This window comes from Mustela nivalis (assembly GCF_964662115.1).
Source record: "Mustela nivalis genome assembly, chromosome: 16".
Classification (NCBI taxonomy): Eukaryota; Metazoa; Chordata; class Mammalia; order Carnivora; family Mustelidae; genus Mustela; species Mustela nivalis.
In genome coordinates, this window is record NC_139035.1 from 5934577 (window position 1) to 5956733 (window position 22157).

At 40.2% G+C, this 22157-nt stretch overlaps 1 protein-coding gene across 1 annotated transcript in view; it reads left to right on the forward strand.

Annotated features, from left to right (window-relative positions):
* FMN2 (formin 2) overlaps nt 1–22157 on the forward strand; it is a 371232-nt gene that overhangs the window by 254407 nt on the left and 94668 nt on the right. Inside the window, exon 14 of the mRNA XM_082702641.1 lies at nt 13943–14035. Within this exon, the coding sequence (XP_082558767.1) occupies nt 13943–14035 (93 nt within the window). The remainder of the gene's footprint in view (nt 1–13942; nt 14036–22157) is intronic.

The window sequence follows — 22157 nt, forward strand, 5'->3', positions numbered from 1 at the left end:
CATAAGGTTGGCAAGAGTCCTGAGTGTAATTTTCCATAAGGTTTCCTTCTTAACCAACGGAATGTTAGAGATGATTACAATTGTATTGATAAATTGCTTTGAATTCCTAGAATAGTTTAAAATACTTAAGTCAGAGTTACAACTGTCTTTCTTTCTCTCTGTTTTGTTTTGTTGTGCTTTTGCTTTTGGGTTATGTTCAGTAGATTTCACTACTTTCCCAAACTTAAAACCTATAAATCCCCTAAGAAATCTTTAACTTCATTCCATTCCTTCCTAACACTTACTGTTCCTTTGAATGAGAGACTAGCTGGTGCATTGTTAAGCATTTAATAACTCACTCTGCGTTTCAAATATTTAATAATTTTCTCAGCTTTTCTTCTGTTCTCTACTCTTGCAAATATGCTTCTCTTGTATGGTTCTTTACATACCCCATCCTCTTTTCGTTCTGTGAATCTAGGAAACTCAACCTGACAAGACATTTGAGCCCCAACAATTCACTTTGCTTTAAATACCTTTTGCTAATTTTATGTTTGTAAGCCCAAACTAGAAAACGTTTCCATTTGGAGGTGGTCTGTCTTGAAATTTGGTTTCTTAATCACTGGACAAAATGTTGCTTTGGATCTTGAAAATAGATGCACCAGTTAAGCATTTTACTCCTTGGAGATATTATGCTTTATCTTTATTTTTAAATTTTTAAAAAATTTAATTAATTAATCATTTATTGATTTCTATTGGATTAATTTATATTAATAAAATATGCTTAATTGTAATTTATATATCTATATATCTATTTCATATTATTACCTTCATTAATAAATATATAGGTATATCATAAAAGAATAAATACATAATGATGTTATATATTTATAAATTTATATAATGTATATATAATTATCATATAAAATATATTAATAATGATAAAATTGATTAAATCTTAAATTTAAATTTTAAAATTGTAAACTACTCTAATACCACAATGGAGCCTGGTAGCAGGACACAGATAACATTCCAGACGCAGATAACAGCCTAATGGCATCTGTTTTGGTTGATGGACGTCACGCACTGCAGCTTACCTGCATGGGCCATTTACTGAACTCCTTGGTGTCATTGAACATCTGCCATGTCAGTTACTCAGCTCCAGTTCCAGCATTGGAACTGGAACAGTGACAGTACTACTCCAGGGACTCTTAAGGAGACTGAAATTTCTAGGCCAGTCATAGGTGCCTACGATTATACCTCAAGTCATCATCTAATGATGGGTCTGGTGGAGCGTCTGGCCAGTATTATGAAGACAGTGGATCAACTTCTGTGACAGTCACTTCTGCCTTCAATAAACATTATTGCCCAGTCCTGTGATTTTACTGTATCCTTAGGAAAAGGTCAGAGGCTTTGCTTTAAGTTCGTATATGCAGTATATTAGGGTATATTATATGATACTTTACGTTTTATGTAAATCACTTTTATACTTAAGACATTGTAACATTTGTAATATTTAATGTTAAAGAATTCATTTGCGGGGCTGCCTGGGTGGCTCAGTTGGTTGGGCGTCTGCCTTTCTCTCAGGTCATGTTCTTAGGGTTCTGGGATCAAGCTCCAGGTCAGGCTCAGATGGGAGCCTGCTTCTCCCTCCCTCTTTACCCCTCCCCCTAATATATGTGTGTGCGCGTGCGCGCACGCACATGCGCTCTCTCTCTCAAAATATTTTTTAAACAAAGAAAATTTAGGAAAAAAATGCATTTGCACAAATCCTAAATATTTGAGCAATTTGCTAATTCTTGAAAATATTAGGTTAAATATGTATGCATTTGAAGAATTCTAGAACCATATGTCAAATATTATAAGCAGGTTAGTTTGTGGTAAGGATGCTTTTATTATTTTATTGTAAGATGCCACATCTGTCATCTTCAATATGGTTTAAAACTATGAAGTAATAACCTTTTGCAACCATCTTGGGAAAGTTGAATATTTTTACTTATTTGGAAGAGTAGAGCTTGTAAGTCATCTTTAAAAATCTGCCTGGTAACCATTACGAGCATGTTCACTGTCGCCCTGCAGTGCCAGTCAGACCATCAGCTGAAAAGACATTGTACCTGTGTCTGTAGAGCCCTCCCACTCTTAAATTGGAGCCAGATGCAAAAGAAATCCAAGCTTTCCACTATCTGGGAGGCATACTTGACTGTTCTTAACATTCCATAGAAGAAGTTGTGTGGAAGCCCGCTAGTACCGGATCCCTTGGTTAGGAGTCTTTAAAAAAAAAAAGTCTTAAGTTATACAAACTGGGACATCTTGTTATTCTTTGTTGTTGTTTGTTTGTAACTTTTTATTTGATATAAATTAGACTTACAGAGTAGTTGCAATCTCGCACATGGAATGCCTGGGTATTGTTTCCCGAGACCGTCCGTTGTTTATTTTTGGTCCCGTTTGCTCGGTCTTCCCCTCCCTCCAGTCCGCCATGTAGAGACGCGTGCGTTTTCTCCTTCTGCAGAGACACCAGCAAGTCAGAGATAACTTGCTTCTTTACCCCTAAATACTTCAGTGTATACAGGCTAATAAGTACCTGGGCATCCTTTTTGGTGTACACAGTATATTCATCAAAATCAGGAAATTTGACACTGGAAATTGCTATTATGATAATACTGCACGGACCGTATTCAGAAGTTCCTTATGGCTCTTTTGCCAATCCCTAGATCACACGCTACATTTAATTTTCGTGTCTCCTCGGGCTTATGTAATATAGTGAGGTTCCTCTGGCTTTGTCTTTCTTGACCCTACCGTATTTAAAGACGACTTCTTTTGTCAACCTCTCCTGCCCTGGATTTGTCTGCAGGAGCCATACGTGTCCCTTCTCCAGGCCCCTGATGTCAGCATACTCCGAAGAGCGAACGGGAATGCATCATTTTGGTCCCTTTGCTTAGGGAGTGTCTGCTCCTTCCTCCGCCATAAAGCTATATGGGTTTCTTGTTGGTTTGGTTTTGGTTTTTGTTTTGTTTGTTTTCTTACTAACTAGTAAGTAATTTGTGAGGTGCGTCTTGGAGAATATGTAAATATCTTATTTCTCAGCGGAATTTTACCCAAGGATTCTAGTGTCTGTTAGGGTTTCTGGCCCCGTTACTCTTTATTTATGAGCTGAGGCTTGCCATTCTTTTGTATACATTTCTCTTAAACAAATTTTGGTATGGCTTTAATTCCATTTTCAGTTAATTTGGTCTTTAACGTTTCATGAGAGACTAGTGAGTATGGCTGAGGAGAGGTTGAGGAAGGCCGGCGTCGCTGTGCCTGTGCAGCCTCGGTGCTCTCTTTGCTGCAGATTTGTACAATTGGCTTCCTTTTTCTGTGAAACGTTCTGAGCTAGTAGTAATGTTCAGTCTCAGAAATCAAAAATTTGTCCCTATGAAATAGGATATGATCTGGACAAGGAGGACAGCTAGAAATAGTCACGCTTCTTATTTTTAGTGGAAAATAGTCTTCGGTAATGTCATCATTTATCATATTCGTGTATTCCAAAAGAAGTTTGATTTTAAAGGATTAAGCTTGATTTATGCATGGATTTATTTATGGAGGTTTGTCGTTGAATGTCAAAATTCCCTAAGACCTTTCCTTTGGCTGGTTCACTGGTGGTTCAGAAATTTAGAAGACACACAATGATCTGGTAATAAACGGATCATTCTTAACTACATAAATGCCTTCTTTTCACTTATTTTCATAGCATAAGTGATGTATCATCTAAATTAATGGAAGAAGTGTGTGAATATCTTGTGTATTTAATTTCTAAAGGAAAAACTGTGGCAAAATGTATTGTTTTAAAAGGGCGCTTGTTGTCTTCTGAGGTTAAATAAGAGCAAATCTCCACCTCTAGGATGTGTTGTGATTCATAAGGTTGAGTCTTTTTGCATTGTCAACCATGTTAAAAAAATAAATATTCAGACAATGGGGGAATATATTTTTAAAACATCAAACCTCACCCAAATAAAAAGGCACTCTAATCATTTTGGAAAAATCACAACAGAAATATTGCATCATTTGTTTTAGTCCTAAGAGATTGAACGGGGTCTGTCTGTGTTTTATGTGGGATGTTGTTATGACATTCTTTTTTAAATTATTTGTGCACATGTGAGCATTAGCATGGGGTAGATGGGAGGCTGCTAAAAGATCTGTCACTCTTCCATAGTCTTGAGAGTTGTTTCGTCAGTGTTTGCAGGATTGCATACATGTGTTCCTGTTTCTCGCCCAAACAGACTCTCTGAATGTCTGAGTGGAGACCAGTTGTTTTAGAATTCTAGCCCAATTTTTGTTTTTCAGACTATGGGGACTCCAGGAGAGGCAATGATATTTTAAGGTTGAAATGAAAGTAGACTGAATTGTTTTCAAATAGATGGGAGGTTATCCTGATTACCTCCTTTGAGTCTGTAACAAACATGTATTTATTTAATTTTATTTTATTTTTCCAGTGTTCCAAGATGCATTGTTTATGCACCACACCCCGTGCTCCATGCAATCCGTGCCCTCCGTAATCCCCACCACCTGGTACCCCAACCCCCACCCTCTCCCCTCCAGAACCCTCAGTTTGTTTCTCAGTGTCCATAGCCTCACGTGCTTCGTCTCCCCCTCCAATTTCTCCCAACAACCTTCTCTCCATCTCCAAGGTCCTCTGTGTTATTCCTTATGCTCCACAAGTAAGTGAAACCATATGATGATTGACTCTCTCTGCTTGACTTACTTCACTCAGCATCATCTCCTCCAGTCCCATCCATGTTGATACAAGTCGGGTGTTCATCCTTTCTGATGGAGGTGTAATATTCCACAAACATCTGTTTAAAGGTTTATTTGCTGTTGAGTTAGAGACTCTTCAGAATCCTTTTGAAGAACATGGTCCAGGTGCCCCTACTACACAACCAGAATCGGTATTTGAATTGAAACTTGCTACCCTTAGATTAGATTCCCCGTGTGTTGTACCAGTGGACAAGACCTAAGGTCCATATGTGAAGCCAGAGGCAGAAATTCAGTTCTACATGAAAGACTGTCTCCAGATGAGAACCAAAACAGTGGAAGAGCTAATCTCAAAAGTGGAGAGGCCCTCGTCACTAGAAATGTTCACACACGGGCCGGGAGACTCAGAATAACTATATGGTGTATAATTTTCATGACTTCATTTCTTGCAGATGTTAGGACATTTTGGTATCAGGTGGAGTCAACACCAATGTCTCCTCCCAAGGCCCACAGAATACAAACTCGTGGAGTTTTGTTACATAAAATGATGCTGTTTTCCATACTTAGCAAATAGGCCAAAAAAGGAATTTAGAATGGTTTCAGTTTGACTTTGAATCCCCTTAGTAATAGAGTGAATCCATTTAAATGATCTAAATGACAGGGGGGTATTGCTTCTGATGAGAAAACATTAAGCTGTCATGTTTCCCAAGGCCGCATGTGAAAAGAAAGTGAAGTGCCAACTTCGTACACTCACAATTGGTCCCGTGTTCATGCTTAGACCCACCAGTAACCAACTTGGAGAACTTGATCCTAACAGGCGGAGACTTATGGAGACAGTGACTAACAGAGTTATGGTCCCTGCAATTTCTCAACACATAAGTAAATTGCAGAGCATAACAAGTGGTGTCGTAGGGACCTAGTGGGGGCAGGAGGGAGTCATCACCTACAGTCTCAACACAGAGTGTGCTTTCAGTGGTTTTTAGGTGTGTCTCAATCCAGTGTGAGATAGGCCAGCCAGTGATTAATAACTACCAGTAAATATGATCTATATAAGACTCATTCTAGATTGTCCTTCGAGAAATGTCACAGTCACAGTCTGAAGCACGACCTTCAGTGCTCGACACTTAGAGATGACTGGTTCAGTTTCCTCGCATCATTGTGGTGTGTGGTGGTGGTAATAGTGTCACGGTCACTGTAGCAAACCTATTAGTCCTGCAGTGCATGAGGCAGGTTCCCTCGTATTTTATCCACATAAAATCCCTTGATCTTCATAATGAAGTACGTGCTGCTACTGTCCCTCATATTACAGGTGAAAGAACCTGGGGCCACAGGGAGACTATCTACCTCTTGAAGGTCACAGCTAGTATGTCTTATCTTTTTGCAACCTGTAGACTGTCCATGGAAGTGCCTTGTGTTTGAAAACAATGGCTAATAGGTGTGAATGGACCCCCCCCCCAAAAAAAATGGATAATCCCTCTTATAGGAATGCTTATATAAGGAGCAAAACGGCCTGTATTGTGCTTTCATTCATTTCAATTTAAAACCATGCTCACTTCCAAAATCCCTCAGTGGAAGACGGCACCTGCGAAACACCTTTAAAGAAATCATTCAGTTCTGTTGAGTTTTGTTTTGGGATATAAACTGATGAGCTCCAAGCGACCTTAATTTATTCCACTGGCTAGCACGCTAAGTCTGCTGTGTCCAACTATGGTACTGTGGGATGTGTGTGTGTGTGTGTGTATGTGCACGCGCGTGTGTGTGTGTGTTTGTGTGTTGTCTCTGTCCTCTTTTATTATATTTATAGGATAAAGCACTACTTTGACATGAATCTGCAGACCTTTACCTTTAGGATAAGATTTTTTGGAAACCCATATTTAGGATAGATACGCACATATTATACTTCTCTTAGTGGGCAGTTGAATCTGTGGGTCCGCTGTTGGCAGGACAAGGGTATTTTGAACATTATTCAGAAGTTATCAAGAATTTGTGTGTGTTTATTCATCATTCCTCCCGTGGCCCATGGCGTACTTTTGCTGCACAGGTTTTCTCGGGCACTTGTGCTAATAGGCCAAGATGTTAACATTCCTGGTTGGTTTCTGGGCTCTTTGATTCATTACTTTGATTCCTTACTTCCCTTTCTTTCCTCACTCTGTCACAGCGTACCTTTTGCCTCTAGCACCACTGGATCTCTTGTCACTATTTGCCAAATTGAATTGGACATTTTATTCCAGCCTTCATCCCGTTTGCTGTCTCTGTTGCATCTGACTGGCTGTGTATAGTCACTAGCGCGTCAGCTTCCCTGACCCCACTCACTGACGGTTCTCCTTCTGCTGTCTGACTGTTCTGCTTCTTCTCTCTTCATGGTCTCCTCTTTCCCTGCTTCTGCATCAGAGTTGGCAAACCTCAGGTAGGCGCCTTGGCCCGGTCTTGTCACTTACACCTTTGTCGAGTGAGCCCATCCAGTGTTCCCGCCGTCGCTCTGATCTGCAGACTCACACCCCCAAGCCCTTGGTGGAAATCATTCATGGATGTTCCACTGGCGTCTTAAAATGCAGGAGGTTTGAAACCACATTCGTTTCTTTCCCTCTGAAAGCTACTCTTCCTCCTGCATTCTCTCTCCACAGAAGGCCCGAGCTGCAAAGCTAGATGGCATCCGACCTCCCCACAACCTTACCTCCCACCTCAGTTCACATTAGAATCACTGTGTGGACTTTTCCTGTGAGTCTTGTCCTTGAGTTGTATCTCCAAGGAGATGGGGGCATTGGCAGGGAGATTCTGAAAAGCCCCCCTAGTTGATTTTAAAGTTGTCTCTTCGTGAAGGGATAGCTTACTTGCGGACCAGTCAGTCACCAAGCTTTGCTGCTTTTCCCTAAAATGTTTCTTGAACCTGTGCTTTCTTCTGTGTCTGCATATGATTTTGCTTTTGTCAGTGCATGTACTCATGAGCTGTGGCAAAGAGCTTTTTGCTGCTTCTATTTTCATTTTCTGGTTTGGGTTTTTGTTGGGTTTTGTTTTGCTTTTTTGGTGGGTCTTTATCACCCCCACTTTCAAGCAGTGATATGGAGAGGATGGCTTTCAACCAAGCAGTATGACTGTCCTCAGTCACCAGCTCCCCGACTGCTGAGAGGCACAGCATAGGGGGATTTAATTTTTTTGATGGCGCATAATTCAGCAGGTGAGGTTTGAGTGTAAAACCAGCATTCAGCTGAGATCCGGATGGCATTGATAATAGCTCACCTGGAGGGCCAGTTATGCCATTTTGTTCTGGGAGCCGTTCCTGAAAATCAAATGCAGAGCCCAATTTCTCTGCTTTTGCAAATACTTTATGAGCGTCTTATTGGCTCTGTTGATCTGCTTTAGGTAGCTAGAATGACTTCTGTTTCCAGAAATTGAATTCAGTGTAATGTACAAGCCAGGCTTATCCGGGAAACAACTTGGTGTTAGAAGCAAAAACTTCTGAGTCATCAACTTTCTTTTCCTTTGTGTCTGTTGTGCGGCTTCATGCAGACTCATGGAAGCAGGTTTATGATAAAGCAGGTTTATTTTCCAGTGACCTGGACGCTCACAGAGAAGCAGTGACTCTAAACTGATTAACATTGATTGAACTTGGAGACTTGTATAAGTCACACAAAAAAATTTAAAAATCCCAGAGTGCTCATGATGATGGTTCATTTCAGAGAGTGGGGCACAGTGTTCTTGCTTTAAACTACAGTGATAAGATGGTGTTTGCTGTGCCCCCAAACGCGCCGGTCTGCGGATGGCACTGATGATTTGGGAGCCGTTTTCTGGTCAAAATAGCTGAGAGATTTTTGCTCTTCCAGTCCTCTGGCTGGATTTTTCTTTGTATTTGGAGGCCTAATTCACGCTTGCTAGTATTAGCTCTTCAGCCCAATATGAGATCATTTGGGATTAGGAAAGCCTTTAAATCAGACAAAAAGGCAACCTGATTGGAATTGCTCAGTTACACCAACATCCTTTAACAAATATTTCTTTAAATTTGGATTTGACTGTAATGCAGATTTTCCAGGAACTCTGTTGTTTTAGGTTTTTAATAATGTTTCCAAATGACTCTTTAAGTTTGTAAGATTCTAGTCCTTGGTGTGGGTTTTTTTTTTTTTTTAAGTTTACATAGTCACATATGCGTTTTGAAGATAGTAAGTAATAATCAGGATGATCTTATACACCACGATGTACTACAGTTAAGAGAAGAATGGGGCCCTGTCTTACAAAGAAATCTCCTTATTCCTAAGGCCCCTGGGTGGCTCAGTTGTTTCAGCAGCCAACTCTTGATTTCGGCTCAGGTCATGACCTCAGGGTCATGGGACTGAGCCTCGTGTTGAACTCTGTGCTTAACAGGGAGCCTGCCTGAGATTCTTTCTGTCCCTTTGCCCCTCGCCCCCCCCACCCGCACTCTCTGTCTCTCCAATAAATAAATCTTAAAAAAAAAAAAAGAAATTTCCTTAGTTCTTATCACATTGAACATATTCATATGTGTTATTGAATATATGAGATGTATATAAGAATTATACCTCTATATAAGCTTTGTATAAGTATTTTTATACTTATCCAGCAGTCTCTTCCTTCTTAACATGGTGACTAAAACAACAGTCACCTACAAATACATGGTGTATCACTATGAAGAGCTTTGGAAATTTGGTTTGGATTTTTTTATGTTTTGCATGAGACTTATGTGATGTTTCAACTGAGCTACAACCAGAGAATTAATATCCAGATTAAGGAAAGTCATAATTATTGACATTGTTGCAAGGGCTTGTTTCCACACAGGATTTTCGTGTTTCCTCAGCCTTGTGAATACTAAGCACACAGAGGAGAATAGGACAATCCTTGACTTCAGGGAATACAAAATAAAAGTAAATCAGAGACAAAGATGCATAAACAAATAAATGGCATGAAATAATATCGTTAATAGCTAGTTTTTGTTTTGTTAAGTTTTTCAGCAGTTCAAATCTCAGCACTCAAGTGCAACATCTTCATCATCCCAGTCTCTGGTTGAGGCTTGGATAATTCGAGGAGCGAGCCCAAGATCACATGGCTACTGGTGGAACTAGGCTTGAATCCAGATCTCTTATCCAAAGATTTGTTTTTATCTTCTGTCATTCACTCATGTTGTACAGAGCAAGGAAGTACGAAGTTCAAGGGGAGATTGACCCTCTTGGCTTGGGGTGATGGTTGAAACTTGGGATGGATAAGTTTAGCAGTTGGTTCCGAGGGGGTCAGAGTGTATCAGATGGGTGAATAGTATATGTAGGGTGTGGAGAAATTGGAATAGATGCGACATTTTGAAAATTAAGCAAAAGTTAATTGCGTCAGGAGGGTCTAATTCGTTTATGTATTAATTCCACAGATAATGGTTGGATGCCTGTTGCTTAATAGGGGATGTTAGTCAATGGAGAATGGTAGGAGATCAGGGTCCTCAAAGAGTGGAATTTTCTAGCTCATTGTAGACTTGAAGTCTTTTTTAACTGATATTTTAAATTACATAAGTAATTATGGAAATATATCTGGAGTATTTTATTATTATTTTTTAATTTTTTATTGAGGGGATGTGGAGGGAGAGAATCTCAAGGAGGCTCCACTCCCAGTACAGAGCCCCCCGTGGGGCTTAATCTCACAACACCGAGATCATGACCTGAATCTAAGTCAAGGGTTGGAAACTTGACTGTGAGAACTACCCAGGTGCCCCGTATCTGGAGTATTTTAAAGCAAACTCCAGATGTATCATTCCACAGGAGATCAACCATAGAGATTTCTGCACAATACGTAGTTGAAAATTCCAGCAACTAGAACAGCTCAGTAAGGAAGAAGTGTCCTGGTAGGGAAATGAATAGAAATCACTAAAAGCACTGAGATACAGGCATTTTTTTGTGGCCTTCAGGAAGGAAGATAGTAAATGAGATGAGATGTCAGGAAATGACTGTAGAGAGCATCTAGATCTAAAACTCTTAGTTCTTACTGCGTACATGAAAATCTACTATAAGTGAAGGTGCAAAGAGAAGAAATGAAAAAATAGTTCTTGCTGAGATTTGTATTAAAAATAGTAAGTTCATATGAATAGGCCAGGGACATTTATAAAATCAAGTGAAAATTAAAATTAAACTTTCTGGGGCGCCTGGGTGGCACAGTGGGTTGGGCCCCTGCCTTCGGCTCAGGTCATGATCTCAAGGTCCTGGGATCGAGCCCCACATCAGGCTCTCTGCTCAGCAGGGAGTCTGCTTCCCCCTCTCTCTGTCTGCCTCTCTGCCTACTTGTGATCTCTGTCTGTCAAATAAATAAAATCTTTAGAAAAATATAACTTTCCCTCAGTTTTTTTTTGGGGGGGGGTGTTGTTTTGTTTCTGTTTTTTTGTTTTTTTTTTTAATTTTCAGCTTAACAGTATTCATTGTTTTTGCACCACACCCAGTGCTCCATGCAATCCGTGCCCTCTCCAATACCCACCACCTGGTACCCCGACCTCCCACCCTCTGCCCCTTCAAAACCCTCAGATTGTTTTTCAGAGTCCATAGTCTCTCATGGTTCACCTCCCCTTCCAATTTCCCTCAACTCCCTTCTCCTCTCTAACTCCCCATGTCCTCCATGCTATTTGTCCCTCAGTTTTTTTTTAACATTCTAAGTATTTTATTTCTTCCTTCGCTGCTATAGATTCTGTTGTTTCAAACTACTGAGTACATATGAAGACCTAGAGAAACGTTGGCGCATTGTGGAAGACTTTGCTATGGACAGTCTTTGCTCTCACTCCGCTCTCCTCACTAGTGAGATCCTCCTTGGGTCACCAGGTCCATCAGATTAACTTCTGCAAGTGCCTAGTCTGAGGGTCTTTTTATAGCTCACTAGACCTCTGGGCAGAGTGTTGTGTCCTGGAGACAAAGACCGTTATTACCTCCATTTTCTAGTAAAAAATGGCAGATGAAACAATTGTGACTAATGTCAAAATATAAATCTTCCTTGCCTCAGGCTTTTAAGTTTTGAAACTCAGACTGAGTGGAAAACTAGATCTCCCTGCCCTTTTTTTTTGTTGTTGTTGGCGTCAGTGGTTAGACACTAGACTACTAGTATTCTACATTTCTTGTTGGAATTGGAAAATCATTAAAGACTGTATGGGTTCATAGAAGGCAAGCCCTGAGGACAGGTGACATACAGCGTTGTATTAGTTTTGGGTGTACAATATAGTGAATCAACAGTTCTCTACACGGCTCAGTGCTCATCGTGATAAGCTAGTTACTGTCTGTCACCACATGATGTTAGTACAATATTATTGACTGTATGTCCTATGCTGTAGCCTGTATCCCCATGCCTTAGGTGTTTTATAACTGGAAGATTGTACCTTTTAATTCATCTATTTCACCTGTCACCCAACCTTTCCTCTGACAACCATCCGTTTGTTTCTGTATTCGAGAGTCTGTTTTGTTCATGTGTTCATTTTAATTCCACGTCTAAGCAAATTTGTGTGGTATTTGCCTTTCTCTGTATTATTTCACTTAGCATAGTCCCATCTAGGTCCACGCATGTTGTTACAAATGGCAAGAATGTATTCTTTTTGTAGCGGAGTAATAGCCTCTGTGTGCACACATATTTACACACTCACCTCCACATCTTTACCCATTCCTCTTAAGTTACGCAAAGGCGCATGGATCTGTGTAAGACTGCTGGTGGGGTTAAGTTAAGAGACGATCAGGGTAGCCTAGTGAAGAGTAATGAAGGCATTTGTACCAGCATAAAGCCAGAATGGAGAGGACAGGCAGATTCCAGAAGCATTTGGGAGGTAAACAAACAGGATATTGGGATAAGGAGAGGAAGTCAGGAACTCTGCTGCTCTGGTACCCAGTCATGGTACCACCAACAGGAGGGTAAGTAAGGGAGGCAGCAAGGCTGTGTTGAGCTCTACTTGAAAATGTTGATCTGTATGGAGGTTTAAGTACGAGTCTAGAGATACAAGATACTGGGCGAGGGCTGTGGGTTGACCAGTCACGAGCCGTCGAGACCCTGCTCTGGCCGAGTGAGGAGTGCTGGGGGCCGTGGGCCGAGACAACCCCACTTGTGTCCAGCTGCCCTTAAGTCTTACTGGGCCTGATTGTCCTTACATTTGATGGGAAGAATGGGTGCGGACAGGACACCTCTCCCCCACCCTTATTCTCCTGCTTAGACAAGCTAATACCTGGAGGGAAAAGAAAACTATGTTTTAATAAGAGAAAGAAAATGTTTTAAAGAGTGCAATATCAAAGTCTTCTTGAGGAATTAATTGGCAACCTTGCCTTAAGACTTGTAATTCCTGATTGAGATGTTTATCTGTCCGAAGTTTTGCCTTTCATATACGTGCTTTTTAATTTTGAGTTTTTTTGCCAGGATCACCATCATGGCAGGAATTTCTTCAGAAATGTTCTTAGAAGTCCTTCTTAATTAACCCTTGTTGGCCCTGTAGTCTACTAAGGCATTTATGATGACGTGGACACAGAAAATAAGCTGTCGAGTCAGATCGGGATTTCATTTATGGGTCTGCTGCTTATCATCTGTGGACCCTTCCTCAAATAAGTAGCCCTGAGCCTTGATTTCCTCACCTATAAAATAGGATAATGTCCACATTCACTGACTAATTTATTCTGAAGATGAAGTTAACTAATAGGTTAAAAGTATCTGCCGAGTAATAGATGCTCTATAACTGCTGATTTCTATACAAACATCAGCACCACAATTGTTACTTGTCATTTCTCATAAATGAGGACTTTCATCAGGGACAGACCTGTGTTAGAAGTCCGTTGATAGTAACAAGGATGCTGATGAGAGGAGGTACTTGCTTTATATTGCCTGCCAGGCGCCATTTGAACACTTTGTATCTATTAACTAATTTGATCCTCACGGCAGCCCCGAGAGGCAGACACCCGTGATGTGCCCATTCTACAGATGAGGCTGAATGGGGCTCAGTGCTTCAGGAACCCTCCTATGTTTGCGGTTTGGCAGTGACCAAACTTGGATTGTGGATTCTTTTTTTTTTTTTCCCCCTTGGATTGTGGATTCTTAAGAACTTTTTACAGTTCCCCCAAAGTGAAGCCTTGATCATAGGCTTCTTATGTCAGTATTTGGATATTTCCAAAACATGTATAGAATGTATATCAGTTAGCGTGGCTAACGGATTTTTCACATTAGTTAATGCATTTTAAAAATTGTTTTAATGCTCCATTGATACTGTGACATTCTAAACAGTGTCTTCCTCTGGTTTCAGCCTGTGAAGTGGAGGCGGGGAAAGTATTCCAGGTGTCCTCCAAAGAGCACATCCAGCCCTTCAAAGAAAATATGGAACAATTTATCATTCAAGGTAAGTTCCAAAAAGACATGTCGCGTTTCCCTTCTTCTTCAACCGAAAGGTAGGTAGAAAGCGTTTTTTAAAATATGCAGTGGTTTAAAGGGGATTATTTTGATATAACAGAGAAATAAATCATATTTAATCATGAGTCACACAACTGTGAGAGGCTAGCAATTTGGTAAACACCCCATTATAGATAATTCTCGTTAGTATTGGTATTTAATAACAGTACATTAATAGTACTTATTTATAAAGATGTTAAAATTTAATGCTTTTTGTGAGCAGGTAATTAGATAGGTTTCAAGTTTTAACTCTGCTTAGGACTTCAGTTGAACTTGGTATCTATATTGTTTGTCAAAACACTGGGCCAAAAAACAAAGTACATTGATGTTTTCCAGATCTTCGAAACATTACCTTGTATTTTTTGTAGGATGTGTAAATACCTCTCGATATTTAGTACCTTCTTTCAGAAAACTTAAAAACTTAATAAATACTGTCTTACTGACTCCTCCCGTGACAGAAGCAGGGATCAAAAATTTCAGAAAATATTAAAGAAAAGAAATTTTGAAAGGAGAAAATGTCTTTTAAAAATGTTTTGCTATTTTGGGACGCCTGGGTGGCTCAGTTGGTTAAGCAGCTGCCTTCGGCTCAGGTCATGATCCCAGGGTCCTGGGATCGAGTCCCACATCAGGCTCCTTGCTTGGCAGGGAGCCTGCTTCTCCCTCTGCCTCTGCCTGCCTCTCTGTCTGCCTGTGCTCACTCGCTCTCTCTCCCTCTGTCTCTGACAAATAAATAAAATCTTAAAAAAAAAATGTTTTGCAAAAAAAAAAAAATGTTTTGCTATTTTAACACATTGCAACTTACAATTATATCAAAGCATTCGCTACTCAAAACATTTCTGCTGGGGACTATCACGTCTCCTCTGAAGATCAGATTTGGGTCGTGCCATGCTCTGAGAAAGTTCTTGCTGTCAGGAATCCTCCTAGAGGCTGACGTGGCTTGAGACCGGGGCCAAGGGGCACTCTGAAGACTGGCTCCGTCCTCTGTTTATCAGGCTACAGTTTTTATAGGTTGTTGACGTGTCATTAGTGATGATTTACAATGAATTCCAGTCACACTGGAATTCGATTAAATGTTAAACATAGATTTTTTTTTTTCAGATGGGAAAGTAGTATTTAATCACTTAAGAGAATCATGAAGATTGAAACAGAACTTTGGTCAGATTCATAAATCACAGTGACAGTCATTTCTAAATTCCCAGGTCCAGATTTTCGAGTGGAAAATCTACTTAGTAATTCCAAAATAGTCTTTGGGATAAAATCAGAGTCCTGGGTTTGGTTACATAACACTGTAAGCTCACTATATTCTTAATGATGAATAAAAATGAGTCTTGCTTTTTTCATGCATCGGGGTTTTAGGATCAAGAACATGCAATTTGGGAGAACAACATAAGTAAAGGATACTTTACTTATGATACTCTCTTTGATTATGGGATAAAGGAGTCCTTAATTCATTAACTCAGTAAAGAGCGAATGAGTCTATCTTCGTGGTTCTCCTACTAGCACTTTCAGATACCTTTTTTATTTTATCTCTGTCCTATTCAAGTGTTCTGATTGCATGTTCATTGGAGAAAAAAAAAAAAAAACGAATACCCCTGATCTGCTCATTCTTTTGAGTACTAAGCTATAGCAGTGAATAAGAAAGGACAATGACAATAGCAAACTCTTTGGAACATCTTATACAGATGAGTTATGTCAAAATGTGGAGATAAGGGTCCAACTTTAAACATGAGTACTTATAAGCCCGTATTCAATGACATGTAGTGAAAACAATGGATTTCAAAATGTTTCTCTTAAGATAAAGATTTATGAATGTAGCCATTTTTCTTGGTCCCATAATCCTTCTAGTTATCAGGACTAAATTCTGCAATTAGGTTTATACTCTGAAAAGTGCATTCTACCTTAGCACAAATAATATATGCCAAATCTTTGCTCATAATTAGGCTTTCCTCAGTAATAAAATAGTACTACATTAACCTCTGTGCTCAAATCACCTTACATGCGTATATTAATGTTTTTATATATCCCATTAAAGTCTTTTTTTTTTAAATCCCATCAAAGTATTTTTTAAATGTGCCCCATTTCAAAATCTAAAATCTCTCTCCAGACATTCAAGAGGCTATGCCAAACACTGGCCAAACATGTTTATCACGTTAGCTCTCACAACGTGATAGAAATATCTCTTATCCTCATCTCTTGGCCATTGTGTGGTCTGTGGAACGCACACTAGCAGCCTGTGGGTTTTATCTAGCCCTGCGATCCACTGATTCACGCACTTTGGTACCCCCTGTCTTCCCAGTTCTTCTCAAGCCAAGATTTTATGGCCTCGGCTCAAACATCTCTTTCTTGGGAATGTCCTCACCCCTGCTCTGAGGGAGGCAGATTTACAGAACCTAGTCCTGCCCCTGCAGGGCATTCATCGGTTGTAATGGTGCCGGCTCGGTACCATCTTCCGGAGAATCGAAGTACTCAGTAATATTAATACCTAATAACTAATTAACTAATAACATTAATAACTAATGTTCTTGAATAGTGCTATGATCTCTACCCAGCACTGTACTCTTTATAACACTTGCTGCTTTCTGCACTTCTATTATGTATTTGTGCCTCTACAATGTAACCTCCATGAAAAAAGCAGCCTTGTTCGGTTCCTGACCATCCCTATACGTAGAACAGCAGGTAGCGTGTTGTACACATGGTCTTGCCCACCTGACAGCACCCAACAGCCCTCATTAAGCCCATCTCCTTGCTTTCTCCATATTTACACCAGAGCAGCTCAACTTTTTTTGAAGGCGGGAGGGTCCTTAACGCCAACTGGTACCACTTGGAAGTCCTGACCACAGACCTGCTGTTAAAACTCATTTGTAGTCAGCACTTCACAAGGTGGTCCTTGCAAATCTGGTTTTCTCGCAGTTTCTGAGATTTGTTCCTCTGGGCTCCTCTCAAACTTCCACAGTCTTTGTCTTCTGCTTCCTCCTTCCTCTGATGATGACCTCATTTTCTCCTGGGGTGAGAAATCAGATGATGTCATATAGAAGCTCCCACACCTCCCCATCACCGCATCTACAACCCTGGCTTGGGAACTCGGTCTTCATCCTGAATCCTTAGGGAGCAGAGATTTAAAGACCTAAGAAAGTTGACACTGGCAGCGAGTGGGAAGGACTCCGCGGAAACAGATCGGACGTGGAGGCAGGAGACACCTTGTCAAATTGTGATGGAGGATGGCTGGAGAAATGAGGAAATCTTGTTCTAAGGACGTAGTGATGGTGCCAAAGAGAGGACATAGTGAAGGCTGAGCAGTAATGTAGAAGTAATGTAGAAGAGGAAGTTCTTGGTGACCAAGTCAACACAGACGTGATGTGTAGGTGTCCAGATTTCAGGTTTGCGTGGCTGGAGAGCACTGGTGTTAATCACTAGGATAGAGAATATGAATACGGGAAAAGGTTTGAATGGGTAGGATGACCGTAAGTGGACGGCGTGATCATTGAGTGGGCGGATGTATGCCTGAGACGTGGCAAAGAACAAAAATGGAGGCTTGGGCATCGTAAGCAAGGTGATTATTGATTGGATGTGATCGCCTAGAAGGATAAGAAGAACAGACACAGGGATAGAATTCTTGAGGAGGTGGATACATTTATAGGTGGAGCAGAAGAAGCCACAAAAGGTGTTGGTGGTGAGTTAGGTTGAAAGAAAATCGAGAGAGGCCGTCGTGATGGAAGCCAGAATTAGAGTTCCAGAAAGGAAGGAGGGATCAGAGTAGGTACTGGAGGAACATTTTTCTTGGATTGGCACAGACAGTAACCAGTTTTCCGAGCTTTTAATGTTCAAGCGAGGAAAGGAGAAGGGCATAACCCTGCAACAGCTTTAAAAGTTTTTGCGGATATTGTAACGTGCATCAGTGTTAGACAACTGTCGAATCGAAGTTATTATAATTTAGCTTATCTCTAATTTATACCAATACATGTGATGATTTTATGCATTGGATGTTTTCTGAAGAAAACTAATTAGTAATCAACAAGCACTTACCAGCTTTTATCTACCCTTTTGGTTCAATTTTCTTTTGTGCTTCTTCTTGTTTAAGTAAGAAGGAAAAAGAAAAAGATAAATGAGACAACCAGGGAACCTCATGCTATGCTAATATTTCTCTCAGAATTCAGTATACTCCTTCCTTTTCATTTTTCTTTCTTCTTTTTGGATACAAGTTGTACTATGGACAAAGTGTGCCTATGAAAACCATATTTCTGAGCTAACATCCCTTACATCCGGTGGATTGCCTTTTATAGGTGTCTGTGCGCGGTGAGATTGCTGGGAAAGAAATAGGAGCCTAGTTCTATGTTGTTGGCCTCCGTAGCCTTTTTACTCATACGACATATTTTAGTAAGTGCATATTTTGAAACTCAGCTCAACTGGTTTTTTTGGTGAATGGCAAATTAAAAGGTAGTTCCCCTCCATACCAGTAAATGAAGTCAAGTCCTTCCTGTGATTTTATGAATCAGAAATGGCTCATGTTATTTTTACTAGCAACTCTCCATATCTCCACCTGCCCCTTTCCCAAACATTTCTTCCTTAAAGGAAGCCTAGTAAGTTGTAGTTGAACTAGAAGAATAATAGAATCAAGGAGAAGGTGATTAATCTGGAATCATGTCTGAGAAGTCTGCCAGAAGGTTCTTCTCCTGGAAATGGTGTCCATGATGCCCCGTAAAGCAATACTCCATATTCAGGATGGACGTATTTGGTGCTGTGTTTATTTCATTTCCTGAAAATACAATGAGAATGTTTTTTCAATGATGATAAAAAGAAAAGGTGCATCTGAATTTTTTTTTTTTAGAGATTTTATTTATTTATTTGACAGGCAGAGATCACAAGTAGGCAGAGAGGCAGGCAGAGGGGAGGGGGAAGCAGGCTCCCTGCTGAGCAGAGAGCCCGATGTGGGGCTCGATCCCAGGACCCTGAGATCATGACCTGAGCCGAAGGCAGAGGCTTAACCCACTGAGCCACCTGGGCACCCTGCATCTGATTTTTTGACGTCTTTCATTGATCCTTTAGAGTAAAAAAAGATACAATTTTCTCTTAAGCACACCACTTTTTACTTCTGTAACAACAGTAATAATAATGTTAAGCATTAATACCAATTCTGCTGTGCTGAAGAATTAACTGAAGCCATTTTATACTCCACGTGATTTCAGTTTCATAATTCATCAGAATAGTCTTAAGCAACTAGTGTTATACCCATTTTCCAGTAAGAAAACAAAAGCTCAGACATCTCAATACTTGACTAAAATCACACAAGAGATGGCAAAGTCACATTGAAACCAAGACTTCCCATAAGAAGCCTTAGCTACATTTTATTTTAATTTAAAAATTGTTAAAATATCATTAAGGACTCTAGGGGGTAGTGGATAAGTCAGTTGTGTAACATCACGTGGTAGAAACCATAATGCAGAAGAAATCACATGCAAGATACGCAATTTTTAAACTCAAAACTCGGACTGGAAAGGGCCAACACTTCTGTGTTCACGTCCTGTGCACGCTGACTCTTTGCCCCAGAGACAAAGCTCCTGCCCCTGAGATCCTGATAAGCGATGATTCCGTTGTGCCCCACCTGTCACTCTCAACACGGAAGAGGCATGCATTTGGGATGATTCTTGTGAGAAGGAAACAGTCTAGAGCCCCATTTCTCTCTGAAGGTTAGGTTTCCACGGGCCGCAGTCATTCATTCTGTCCCGTAGATGAGAAATGATCAAAGAGCCTCCGAGGAGTGGTGGGAATTGATTCCATATGAGATGGGCTCACAACAGCCCCGGCATCTCCCTGCCCGGGTGCTCCCACGGTACTGAACATCCCCGTAATACGTTCCATCCTGTGCCCTCGTCACTGCGTCCACAGCGGACTCCAAAGAAAGGTTTACTTCGCAGATGAATGGATGGAGGGTTGGCTTTCTCCTTCCAGTCAAGCTCTTCAGGTCTTCTACCTTCTTAGGTTTCCTGTCATGGTGACATGCCCCGCGTGGTCGTCCAAAACAGGGACTTTGGCCTCATTGTTCATTTTTTAGTGACTGCATGCAAGAAGCACTTTTAATAATGCATGGCTGTATCCAGGTGTATAATGAAAATGTAAGTCTTCTTCCTACTACTTTCCTCTATTTTAGCTGATGTGTTTCAGTTCTGTCTTTCCAGAGGTAATTTGTGCATATATAAGCATATATGTGTGCATATGTACATATATATGTGCATTTATATGTATTATCTGGAGGGTACATTCTCTGCATGTTGTTTTTGTCCCTTTTTCATTTTTATCACAAAATATTTTATGTGTATTTTATGTTTTATATGCAATAGACATATAAATACATGAATGTAAATTATAATTTTGTGTGTTTTAGTCATTTAATATATATTTATTTTATATAGTCATTTATATATAAATTTTTATATATGACTTTATATATGAAATTTTTATAAATGACTTTATAGCCATTTAATATAAGTTTATTTTATTATTCATTTTTGCTATTAAGGATGTTTTATTAAATTGCCACCGTACTGAATTAATTGACATGGAATCATAGCTCCTGGGAGCAAATACAAGGTTCAGTTTCTTCATGGCTCTGGTTACATTTGGTTTTGTTTTCATCAGTCAGCCAATACACACCATTGTTTTACATGTGTTCATTTTTTTTTTATTAAAAAGACTTTATTGGGGCACCTGGGTGGCTCAGTGAGTTAAAGCCTCTGCCTTTGGCTCAGGTCATGATCCCAGGGTCCTGGGATCAAGCCCCGCATCGGGCTCTCTGCTCAGTGGGGAGCCTGCTTCCCCCTCTCTCTCTGCCTGTCTCTCTGGCTACTTGTGATCTCTGCCAAATAAATAAATAAAATCTTAAAAAAAATAAAAATAAAAAGACTTTATTTTTTTAAGTTCATGTTCATGTTTTTTTTTTTTATCAAGTAGGCTTTTTGTTTAAAGTCTGTATGTGTTCGTGTTTGAAGTTACTTTATCTAATATCATTGTTGATTCATTAGTACTGAACCAGCACACAGTGAGCCCATGAACTACCAGAACCAAGTGTATCTAACACATGCACTCGCTCTGTAAGGCACATCAGAAACTTTTTGTGCTTAGGAGTGAGCACTAGACAGCACTGTGGCATGATACTTGATGGCCATTTTAAAAAGACCGAGTACCACCAAAAAAAAAAAAAAAAATCACCAGAGACTAAGAAAAAGACACTTGCTTACAATATGAGAGCTGAAATAAGCCAGAGCAGGGCCTATTCCACCGTCACCGGGAATGCATGTGTCAGAGGACTCAAGCTGGCCACTGTTCCACATGTGTCCGTGGAGGCCTACTGGGGCACTACATGTATCGATTTTGGAATTAAAATCTATTTTAGTGGGTGCCTGGGTGGCTCAGTGGGTTAAGCCGCTGCCTTTGGCTCAGGTCATGATCTCGGGGTCCTGGGATCGAGTCCCACATCGGGCTCTCTGCTCAGCAGGGAGCCTGCTTCCTCCTCTCTCTCTCTGCCTGCCTCTCTGCCTACTTGTAATCTCTCTCTGTCAAATAAATAAAATCTTTAAAAAATAATAATAATCCATTTTAGTGAGTAGGCAAATTCACAAAATAAGAATTCATGAATAGAGAAGATTAATTGTGTGGAAGGCATTTATATGTTGTGTACATGTGACATAAATCAGGGTATGATTTTATAGAATGTACACATATACGTATGTATGTATTATAACCTCTGTGAGGTCTAAGGAATTAGAATAGAATGAGCAGCCAGGTCCACCCCCCTCAAGGAATAGAACCTGATTAATGTATTTATCTCTTCTGTTTATCCTCCCTCAGTCTCATGCCTTTGTCCTCTTCAGCCATGACCGCTCTCTAGAATTTTCTATTTATCATTTGCACACTTTCTGTTTATAGCTTTGCCAAAAGTATAAATTGTCACCAATTTATTATTTAGTCGTATACATTTGCGAACTGCATAAGGAGAATTACACGCGTTTTCTTCTGTGACTTGTGTTACTCTCCACGGAGCACTGTTCTTGAGATCTCCCACGTTTATGCATATGACT